We start from the raw sequence: 12,835 nt of genomic DNA on the forward strand, positions 1-12,835 counted from the left end.
ATTAACCATTTCGTGATCGTTAGTCCTCCTGTCCTGTAATGTCTGGCCATTAAACACACGCTTCATGTGTATGACTATTACAACACATATAATGATTGCAATCAATGATATAATTGCAAATATTATTGGTTTAATTAGCAACATTTCTGGTGATAATATTTGAGGATTTTTAGTCAAACCATCACTAATTATCTAACAGTAAATATAAATGACAAATATATCAAAAAATATTTTATACATTATATTAAGTTTACATTTATTACTTTAATATTATGTTCACATAAAAAATATGTTACATATAAAAACTAATTAAATAAATCAATGAAAACCAAATAATACCTGAGAGTAGTATTCGGTTGAATTCATTATAATTTGTAGATTAAATGCCAGATTAATAAAAATAATTACTATTATCTTAACAAATGAAAACTTTTATCAATACTGAAACTATTTAATAGTTTATAATATATTTAGTAATTTAAATACAATATATTAAAACTATTTAAATATAATGATTCATATTTTTGAATATAAAAAAAACATCCCGTTTTCTAATAATTTTGTTTACCCTAAAGTTTTATATAATATTACAAATTAAAATTTTTAATAATTGTTTAATATTATCAAAATTCATTAATAGATATTTTTTTAAAAAAAACAAACAATACTATTAGTCATTTGATATTAATATTAAAAACATTTATTTAAGCTTTTAATCAAATAATCAAAATTAATTTTTATAAAAATAATACAATTTCCTCATGTATTTATAAAAACATTTACATTTGTAAAATATACTATATATTAAAAAAATAATTATATTAAAAAACAGTTATTATTTCTCACTTACTCTCTATGACTGTTTTGTTATTTTTTTAATTAATAAAAATTTATAATTATTTTGAGTCCTTTAATTGTTTACATAATAAAAATAAACACCAAATGTATGACAATTACTAAATGTTTTCTGTTATATAAATGTCTAATTAATATTACAATCAATTTCTAATAATAGTTTAAATAATATTTTAAAAGTTATTGTCTAATAGTTTGTTTTAAAATATCATATTTAAACAAATGTTATATTAAACTGTAAAATAATAAATATTTAATAAATATTAATAAAAGTTTTTCGATTTTTTAAATATGTAATTAAATTGTATATCAACTTTATTATTAATATGAGATAATTAATAAATGTAATGTAAGATTGGACATTTTAAAAATTATTATTTAAGTATTATATTGAATTTTATCTAAAATATTTTTTTTTATTTAATAATTTAATATAAGAAATTAAAAAAACAGATATTTTTTATTAAATAAAATAAACTTATATTCTTATATATTATTTTAATATAATAGTTATGTTTATAGCAATAAAATTTTATATAATATTTTTATCAATTATATTGACTAATTGTTTGCACTCACGTATCAAACATTACCCGTCGGTAACAGAGGACAAATGTGGTATCAATAGTCAGTCACTATTGATGAGCGGACAGTGTTTTAAGTGGTCATCAAATGAGACGACAAATGTTCAAAACGGACGGTTAGCTCAACCGGAAGAGTGGCCGTGGATTGCATTTATCGATGCATACAAAACATTTTGGGGATTAGATATAAATGGTATATATAATTATTAACATATATTTACAATTATAGTTTATTACAAAAATTACAACCACCCCCCCCCAAAAAAAAAAATTAAATATTTTTAGTATCGAAATACAAATATTTAGCATAAAATTTTATTTAATAATATAAATATGAATTCAATATATATTTAATTAATACAATTTTGTTATAATATATGTTTTTTTAAATGTATTTCAATTGTATAGTAATTTAGATAATTTAGCCAAACTTTAATTATAATTAATATAATTGAAATTAAATACTAATTAAATACAATTACAATAATTAAGGTATTGGTGTACTGGAGTTATATTGAATAGCAATTGGATCATAACAGCAGCGCATTGTATATTGTAATATAACTTTTTTTTTAATTTAACAAATTTATGAATCAAAGATTTTTTTTTTTTAAAAACAAAGTTTAATATTATTTAATTATTAATTTATAAGATCTGATTACACACTAAGTGTAAAACTAGGTTATGATTACAGTCATTCAAATCAAGTATACGGTGTGGATAAGTATATCATTCATCCAAATTATACGGTATATAATCATATCAGAGGATTCAAGTTAGGACATGACATCGCATTATTGAAATTGGATTCACAGATATTGATGACACAGTCGACGGGTGGGTATCCGACAGTTAATGCCATTTGTTTGCCCGACAGAGACATTGTTAACACCGATAAAGAGTTGGCAGTGTTTGCCGGTTTCGGTAATATCGAAGATAATGTGATTAATTCGGGTCCACTCCGGACGGGTTGTTTTCAGATGACTGAGTCGTCTAATAACTCGTCAGATAACTACTGTTATTTAATTTCAAGTAAAAGATATCCATTGATTGAGGGAACCGGTGGCTGTGAGGTATGTAATAAAATATTACTAATATTAATAAATTCATTTAGATTAACAATAATAATTTAATAAAAAAATTTTATGTATTATTTAAGCTATTTGTATGATATCTATGCATTAAATTATTAAATAATTAAGGGTGACTCGGGTGGGCCATTGGTTCAGTATGTAGTGGACAACAATCACAAAATGTCGGGTAGTGATGGTAGTGGTGGTCGGGCAGTACTAATAGGTATACTATTGGGTATCAGTCCTAAGTTGGGTGTCTGTCAGTTGAGACATAGCGACAATATTTTGCTATTTCTTCGGTTGTCTAAACACATCGATTGGATTATCAATACTGTGTCCGCAAAATAATAAACTATAATTTAATCAAATAATTGTTAGAAAATTGGTTTTTAATATTAAATAAATAAATATATATATATATGCATTCCTAACTATATAATTTTTATTATTTAGTTAATCAATAACAAATATTTAATATATATGATTAGCTAAATAATAAATATTAAATAGATATACAATTTATACATAATACTATTATATATATATATATATAACTCTAATTTTATTTAATTAATATATTATTAAGATATATTAATTTAAATAATAAATAGTATTTTTTAAATATATTTTTTTATACTTTTAAATATAAAAAATTAATTTAGTTGTCCATTTGAATTAGTGTTATTTAATATTAATAATGTTATGTAATATTAAAATCTAATAATTTATTTGCTTATTTCACAATATTAATAAGTTTTTAATATTATACAAATTACACTTTTAAAATATAATACATTTTACTAAGTGTTAGATTTATTTAAATGCATATCAACTTTATTATTACAATGATATAGTAAATTATAATAATTATAATGTAATTTTTGATAAAAGTTTTGTTTACTGAAATCTATAATGGCTTTTTGAGTCTGTCTGTGTGTGTGTGTGTCGCATATTTTTTTGCGAATTTTGAAATTCTGACTTCAGATTCGGTTAGAGGACTACTAATAATGTATTTAAAAGTTTAATTAAAATTTTGATATCTCTTCGGGAACATAGACAAAATGGCGGGCAAAGTAAAAAAAAATTTAAGAAAATTTTTTTTAAGTATAGATTTGAATAAAGCATCAAAAACAAGAATAAAAAATATACATTAAAATTTTGATATCACTTCGGGAACATAAAGAAAATGGCGGCCAAAGTAGAAAAATTAGGTAAAAATTTTAACGTTTAGAGCATCAAAAATATGATATAATATATCAGTATAAATTTTATTAAATGGCGGCAAAAGTATAAAAAAATTTTAAGAAATTTTTTTAAAGTATAGATTTGAATAAACAATCAAAAACAAGGATAAAAAATATGCATTAAAATTTTGATATCTACGGGAACAAAAAGTAAGTATAAGCGGAAAAAGTATAATTATAGATGATTATTTTGTTATACTAAATCATTTGATACCACACATGAGTATTTGATTATTTTGTCAAAGCGAGTCATTTGATACCATACATGACAATATTTATATTATGTATATTTGACCAGTTTTTAAATTTTTATATGTTATTATATAGCCGCTATAATTATACAAACTAATAGTTTTCAATGTTATTCAAGTTTTTTTTCTGAAAATGCTTTCTAGCATTCTTAACTGGTTATATATAAAACTTATATTTAATTTTTTTTTAAAAAATAACTGTATTTATAAAAATAAAACCATAACATAGTCAGGGCAGACAATATCATCTGCATTCAAAATTTGATCTAGCATCTCTAATTAATTTTTTTTTAAAAATAACTAACAATTTATTTATGTTTATTTTAAAAAATCATTTAATGCTTTTTTTAAAAAAATGCATTTCAAATAAAGTATAGTTATAATTATTTATTATATAATAAATATAAAGTTTTAATGTTATTGAATGTCTAATAAAAACTTTAAATCAAAAAATATTTAAATTAATTGTATCTTAATTGCTGTTGTAGTTGTTGTTGTTATTGTTGTTGTGATTAACCATTTCCTGATCGTTAGTCCTCCTGTCCTGTAATGTCTGGCCATTAAACACATGCTTCAAGTGTACGACAATAACAATACAAATAATGATTGCAATCAATGATATAATTATTAATATAATTGGTTTCAATAAAAGAATCTCCGGTGACATTGTATTTGGATTTTGAATTACTCCACCAAATAGCTATAGTTTATATATATATATATATATATTAATTAATTATTAGTTTTAATAATAAAATAAAATTAATTTTTTTAAAAAAAATAGATAATGATACATTTATAATATTTTACATTATTTACTACAGTATATTAAATTTAAATTACTTTTATATATTATATTCATAAAAATATAAGTTACAAATAAAATCATTAAATAAATCAATAAAAAACAAATAATATCTGAAAGTAGTATTCGGTTGAATTCATATTAAAATTGTAGACTAATTGTCAATTTAAAAAAAATAATTACTATTATCTTAACAAACGAAAACTTTTTTTCAATACTAAAACTATTTAATAGTTTCTAATAATGTTTATTAATTTATATCCAATACATATGAGAAAACTATTTAAATATTATGATTCATATTTTTTAATATAACCAAAACATCCCGTTTTCTAATAATTTTGTTTACCCTAAAGATTTATATTATATTTCAAATAGAAATTTTTAATAATTGTTTAATATAATCAAAATTCATTAATTGATATTTATTTTTAAAAAACACAAACAATACTATTAGTCGGTTGATATTACTACTGAAAACATTTATATAAGCCTTTAATAAAAAAAACAATATTAATAAATTTAATAAAACATAACTTATAATGATTTCAATGACTATTTTAATAATAATATTTATAGAAACATTTCCATTAGTAAAATATAATATATGTAAGACATGTGAAAAATATTTAATCTAAATAATAAATAGTTATATGTTTTTACTTAAAAAACATTCTCACATAAAATATATTTGTTTATATATGTTGTCCACTATTAGAGACAACTGGCATTAATTACAGTTTCCTTCATTCTAAGACATATTTACTTTACTTATAAAACCCTATATATCACAGAATATAATGCCAAATAAAAAGCACTTCCCGCGCGCTAATTGAAGCCAAATTTGATTTCAGAGTAAAGTATCTAATAATAAATCATAATTAATTGGTACCAAGTTTGCACGGTCAATACCCTCCAAGATATTACAGATAATGGTTAGGCCTTCCACTGTTGCATCAATACTTAGTACTCCAATGGAGTACTAATGCAACAACAAATCTGACTTTTGATTGGTAACTTCTATAGCAATACGCCTCAAACTAATTAAGTATAAAACCTATTGTCCATGAGATCACGGGATCAGATACTTGATTCAATAGAAGTGATCCACTCATTGACACCACTTATTACCCTATTTTAATACTTTATAAACTAATTGTGTTTTAATATTATAATATTATAATCATTGTATTTAATCCAATTGTTTTATTAGTTTAATAAAATATAAACTTATTTTAATCAATTAAATTGTCTCAAATTATTACCATCATCACCATCATCATCATCATCACCAACTAGTGAACTAGTGGTTAACATACGACTGCAACAAAACTTTTATTATATAATAATTATAACTTTAAAAAACTGCTAGTCTTACATATATATTTCAAAAATAGTTATTACTCTCTCTCTCTCTCTCTCTCTCTCTTTCTTTCTCTCTCTCTCTCTCTATTTAATATTAGATAAAAATAAGATAATAAACAGTAGAATATAAATTATTTATATATTAATTTAAATATCAATAATAATTTTTATTAAAAAATATTATTAATTTTATAAATTTATTATTTTTATGCATTTATATTTTTTTAAAATTAATTTAGTAATGCATCTGAATTAATGTTCAATTTGTTAAAAGTTATGTTAACATTTAAAATATACAGTACAGGACAGGACAAGTAATCTTAAAATCTAATAATTTATATATAATTTATAATAATTGCTTTTAATAAGTTATTACTATTAAACAAATTACACTTAAAATATAATACATGTTACTTAGTGTTAGATTTAATTAAATGCATATTATTTCAATGATAAAGTAAATTATAATAATTATTAATATAATGTAATTTTGAAATATAAAACTTTATAAGTATTATATTAATTTTTATAATAATAGTTAAATTTTTTGTATAATAATTTGAAAAATATATAAATAATAAACTTTATTCAAATAATATTTTACTGTAATATTATAGTTATCTAATATGTTTCGTGAAATAAAATTTTATATAATATTTTTATCAATTGTGTTAACTAATTGTTTGCATTCACGTATCAAACATAATTATAATAATAAGTAGTGTTAATTTTTATTTAATTAGTATTATTTACAACAACAATTTTACATTTATTGTTAATAAAAATATTAAATTTAAATATTTTTAACAATTAAAATGATATTATCTTTATTACTAAACTTTATTGTGTTAACTAATTGTTTGCACTCACGTATCAAACACTACCCGTCGGTAACAGAGGACAAGTGTGGTATCAATCGTCAGTCACTGTTGATGAGCGGACACTGTTTTAAGTGGTCATCAAATGTTGGGACAAATGTTCAAAACGGACGGTTAGCTCAACCGCTTGAGTGGCCGTGGATTGCATTCATTGATTTTTACAAAACATTTTTGGGTTTAAGATATAATTGGTATTTAGATTAGAAATTACTATAAAAATCATATTTAAATATAATATCAAAACTAATAACTTATAACTAGAATTCGGGAAACTTCCCAATGGAGTGAAGTTTCATAATATATTCAATATTTAATTTTTCATCCCCTAATCCGGAAAAAAATTAAATTATAAAATAAAAACTAACAAACATCATATAATTAATTTTAAAAATTAATATCTATTAAATATATTATATATAGAACTATATATATATAGTATTTAGTAAAACTTTTCGTCAATATCACTCAATATAAAATAGATATTTTATCCGTTATTTAGTTATAATTAATATAATAAAATTAATTACTTATTGTTAATATTATTATTATTATTATTATTATAAAAAATTGTCTGTTATATATCCAAATTAAGGTATTGGTGTACTGGAGTTATATTGAATAGCTATTGGATTATAACAGCAGCGCATTGTATAAAGTAAATTGATAATTGTTTATGAAATGTTTTCTCAAAAAAAATGATAATTTTATTTAACTATTAATTTATAAGATCTGATTACACACTAAGTGTAAAACTGGGTAATGACTACAGCCATGAAAGTCATGTATACGGTGTGGATATGTATGTCATTCATCCCAATTATACGGCATATAATCATATCAAAGGTTTTAACAAAGGATATGACATCGCATTATTGAAATTGGATTCACAGATATTGATGACACAGTCGACGGGTGGGTATCCGACAGTTAATGCCATTTGTTTGCCCGACAGAGACATTGTTAACACCGATAAAGAGTTGGCAGTGTTTGCCGGTTTCGGTGATATCGAAGATAATGTGATTAATTCGGGTCCACTCCGGACGGGTTGGCTTCAGATGACTGAGTCGTCTAAAAACTCGACAGATAACTACAGTTATTTGATTCTAAGTAAAAGATATCCATTGATTGAGGGAACCGGTATCTGTCAGGTAAGTACTATAATACTATTAGATAAAAATTCAATTTGATGTTTAATTAAGTTTAAATTATTTACTCTAATAATTTAAATAAAAGTTTTATTTTTTGTTTAAGTTATTTATATAATATCTAAATTCACAAATTATTCAAATAATATACTATAGGGTGATTCTGGTGGACCATTGGTTCAGTATGTAATGGACAACAACAACAGTCATAAAGGTGTTATGACAAGTAGTGGTGGTAGTGGTGGTGGTGGTCGGGCAGTACTAATAGGTATAATAAGGAGTGTCTATCCTATGTCGACTACCTGTCAGTCCAAACATAGCGATGCTATTTCCATATTTGTTCGCATATCTAAACACATCGATTGGATTATCAATACTGTGTCCGCAAAATAATAGACTAAATATAGTCTAAAATAAATGAATTTATTTATAATAGGAATCTATTATTAGTTTTTTTTTTGGATAAATCTCCTGAAATGAATTTGTCCTTTAATTTTATATTTTTACATTACAATTATTATAAATGTTAACAATTTAACATAAAAAAAATTTTGATAAATAATAAACTTAATAAACTATAGAATTTAGATTTTTTATTAACATAATAAATTGATTTGTTAATTTAAATTTTTTAAAAATTTTATTAAATATATTTTTATGCGTGTATTTAAACAGAGAAAAAATAATTTAATTTTCTAATATATCAGTATTGAAACAGTATTTAAAAATAAATTAATCATTAATTAGATTTAATTAAATATTAGTTGTCCTCTAATATTTTTTAAATATCCTTTTCATTAAAAAATTTGATCTAGCATCTCTAATTAATTTTTTTTTCAAAAATAACTTATAATTTTTTAATGTTTATTAAAAAAAATTCATTTATTGCATTTTTAAAACAAATAAAATATAATTATAATTATTAAATATAATACATTAAGTTTTATTGTTATTGAATATATAACCAAAACTTTAAATCATCAATATTTTAATTAACTGTATCTTAAATGTTGTTATTGTTGTTGTTGTTGTTGTTGTTGTGATTAACCATTTCGTGATCGTTAGTCCTGTCCTGTAATGTCTGGCCATTAAACACACGCTTCAATTGTACGACAATAACAATGCAAATAAAGATTTCAATCAATGATATAATTATTAATATAATTGGTTTCAATAGAAGTATCTCCGGTGTCATTGTTTGTGGATTTTGAAACACTCCTCTATCAATAACCTATAATATATATATATATATATATACAGTATATATGAATATATATATATTAATTAATTATTAATATGTAATTAATATTTTAATATTGAATGATATTTTTTTTTAAATTGATAATACACTTATAATATTTAATAATATTTATTATATTAAGTTTATATTTTAAATTTATAAAAATATATATGTTAAATATAAAATCATTAAATAAATCAATAAAAAACAAATAATACCTGAGAGTAGTATTCGGTTGAATTCATTATAATTTGTAGATTAAATGCCAGATTAATAAAAAATAATTACTATTATCTTAACAAATGAAAACTTTTATCAATACTGAAACTATTTAATAGTTTATAATATATTTATTAATTTAAATACAATACATATGAGAAAACTATTTAAATACAATGATTCATATTTTTGAATATAACAAAAACATCCCGTTTTCTAATAATTTTGTTTACCCTAAAGTTTTATATTATATTTCAAATTGAAATATTTAATAATTGTTTAATATTATCAAAATTCATTAATTGATATTTTTTAAAATCACAAACAATACGATTATTCATTTGATATTAATATTGAAAACATTTATTTAAGCTTTTAATCAAATAATCAAAATTAATAATAATATTTATAAAAACATTTCCATTTGTAAAAATATACTATATATTTAAAAAAATTAATTATATTAAAAAACAGTTATTATTTCTCACTCACTCACTCACTCATTCTCTCTATGACTGTTTGTTTGTTGTTTTTAAAAAAATTTTTGTTTAATAAAAATAAATCCAAATGTATGACAATTACTAAATGTTTTTTGTTATATAATATAAATGTCTAATTAATATTACAAACTATTTCTCATTTGACATAATATTTTGAAAGTTATTGTCTAATAGTTTGTTTTACAATATCCTATTTAAACAAATGTTATATTTTATTTCGTAAGTATTAAAAACAATATTTTAATTAATTTTTCTATTTTTTAAATATGTAATTAAATTGCATATCAACTTTATTATTAATATGAGATAATTTTTTAATATAATGTAAGATTGAAATTTTAAAAAAGTATTATATAAGTATTATATTAAATTTCATCTAAAATATTATTTTTTATTTAATAGTTTAATCTAAGAAATTCAAAAAACAGATATTTTTTATTTTATAAAATAAACTTATATTCTTATATATTATTTTAATATTAAAGATATGTTTATAGAAATAAAATTTTATATAATATTTTTATCAATTGTTTTAACTAATTGTTTGCATTCATGTATCAAACACTATCCGTCGGTAACAGAGGACAAGTGTGGTATCAATGATCAGTCACTGTTTATGAGCGGACACTGTCTTAAGTGGTCATCAAATGTGACGACTAGTGTTCAAAACGGACGGTTAGCTCAACCGTTTGAGTGGCCGTGGATTGCATTCATTGATATATACAAAACATTTTGGGGTTTCAAATATAATAGGTATTTGTAATTATTAATATACATTTGCAATAATGGTTTATTACTCACCCCCACTACAAAAAATATTGATGTTTTAATAATAAATTTCCCAAATAAAAAAAATATATTTTATTTTTTTCTACTCAACTCAACTACCAATTTTTAATTATAAAATAAAAAGTATACAAAACAAATATTTAGCATAAAAAATTTATTGAAATATCTATTTTTTTATTATTTTAAACAATATCAAATAATAGATTAACTTGTAGATTCCTACAAATAGTAAAATATAGAGTTTATAAAAACAAATCAAATAATTTTGACAAACTTTACTTATAATTAATATAATTAAATTTAAATAATTTTTTATTATTAAACGATTATGTGTTTTAATTAAGTAAATGGTGTACTGGAGTTATATTGAATAGCTATTGGATTATAACAGCAGCACATTGTGTATTGTAATGACGTTTTTAAAAATTTTACAAATTTATGAATCAAACATTTTAATTAAAAATATACTTTTATTTAACTAATAATTTATAATAAGATCCGATCACACAATAAGTGTAAGATTGGGTTATGACTACAGTCAAGCAAATCAAGTATACGGTGTGAATATGTTTGTCATTCAACCCAATTATACGACATTCAGTCATATCCCAGGTTTAAGGCAAGGATATGACATCGCATTATTGAAATTGGATTCACAGATATTGATGACACAGTCGACGGGTGGGTATCCGACAGTTAATGCCATTTGTTTGCCCGACAGAGACATTGTTAACACCGATAAAGAGTTGGCAGTGTTTGCCGGTTTCGGTGATACTGACGATAATGTAATTAATTTGGGTCCACTCAGGAAGGGTTGGTTTCTAATGACTGAATCATCTAATAACGCGTCAGATAACTACAGTTATTTGATTTTTAGTCAAAGATATCCATTATATGTGGGAACCGGTATCTGTAATGTAAGTAATAAACTATTAATTATAAAATAAATAAAATTCTATAAAATTATTCTTAATTAATATTATTAATATTATTAGAATTAATATATAAGAGTTGTTTAACAACTTATGGTTAACTTATTAATTTAATAATAATTCAATAAAAATGTTTTATTTATAATTTTAAATAATTTTTTTTAAATAAGTAATATATATTATATTCAAAAAAATAATAATAATAAATTATTCAAATAATATACTATAGGGTGATTCTGGTGGACCATTGGTTCAGTATGTAATGGACAACAATAATCATAAAAGTGTTAACAATGTTATGACGGGTAGTGGTAGTGGTAGTGATGGTGGTGGTGGTGGTGGTGGTCGGGCAGTACTAATAGGTTTAGCTATGGGTGTCACAACTAAGTTGCCTACCTGTCAGTCCAGACATACCGATACTGTCATAATATTTGTTCGCATATCTAAACATATTGATTGGATTATTAATACAGTGTCCCAACACTAACATTATAAAAGTTTAATAAGTATAATAAATTCTGGTTTAAATGTATATTATAGACAGCCAGTAGAAAATTATTGTTTTTATGCAGTTATACACAAATAAAATTTTAGTTTTATTATTTAATTATTATTTAGTTACGGTTAGTTTGGGTGGGTGTGAGGTTAGGAAGTGGTTGGGTGTGTGTGGGGGTTGGTTTAGTGGACAAATTTTAAGTGAAATTTTCTACTGGCTTTCTATAATCTACATTTGTTCCTAAATCCTATTTTTTCTAACTATTTAATACTATTTAATACTGTATTATATAAAGACAAATACTGTATAATAACGGTATAATAATTTGTAATTAAAATTAATTGTATTTTAATATTTATTTTAATTGACTATAAAAAATATAAAAAATTTATTTATTTTTTATTTTTAGAAATTGTAATTATTATAAATATAATTGTTAATTAAATGTTTAAATATCTT

General features: G+C 21.7%; 3 protein-coding genes across 3 annotated transcripts; all 3 read left to right on the forward strand.

The window, feature by feature from the left end:
- Positions 1-1,496: 1,496 nt before the first annotated feature.
- LOC128957070 (chymotrypsin-like elastase family member 1) lies at positions 1,497-2,860 on the forward strand. Its single transcript, XM_054302786.1, has 3 exons — positions 1,497-1,632; positions 2,121-2,512; positions 2,642-2,860. Exons 1-3 carry the CDS (start codon positions 1,497-1,499, stop codon positions 2,858-2,860), a joined length of 747 nt encoding a protein of 248 aa, XP_054158761.1.
- Positions 2,861-6,992: 4,132 nt separating this feature from the next.
- LOC128957011 (chymotrypsin-like elastase family member 2A) lies at positions 6,993-8,593 on the forward strand. The gene is made up of 4 exons (XM_054302727.1): positions 6,993-7,246; positions 7,648-7,710; positions 7,783-8,203; positions 8,357-8,593. Exons 1-4 carry the CDS (start codon positions 6,993-6,995, stop codon positions 8,591-8,593), a joined length of 975 nt encoding a protein of 324 aa, XP_054158702.1.
- A 2,921-nt stretch (positions 8,594-11,514) lies between these two features.
- On the forward strand, positions 11,515-12,367 carry LOC128957012 (uncharacterized). The gene is made up of 2 exons (XM_054302728.1): positions 11,515-11,865; positions 12,110-12,367. Exons 1-2 carry the CDS (start codon positions 11,515-11,517, stop codon positions 12,365-12,367), a joined length of 609 nt encoding a protein of 202 aa, XP_054158703.1.
- Positions 12,368-12,835: the final 468 nt, after the last annotated feature.

This window comes from Oppia nitens, unplaced genomic scaffold (assembly GCF_028296485.1).
Source record: "Oppia nitens isolate AA-2021 unplaced genomic scaffold, nextdenovo-longstitch-racon4-pilon3 scaffold35_pilon_pilon_pilon, whole genome shotgun sequence".
In the NCBI taxonomy this organism is placed as follows: domain Eukaryota; kingdom Metazoa; phylum Arthropoda; class Arachnida; order Sarcoptiformes; family Oppiidae; genus Oppia; species Oppia nitens.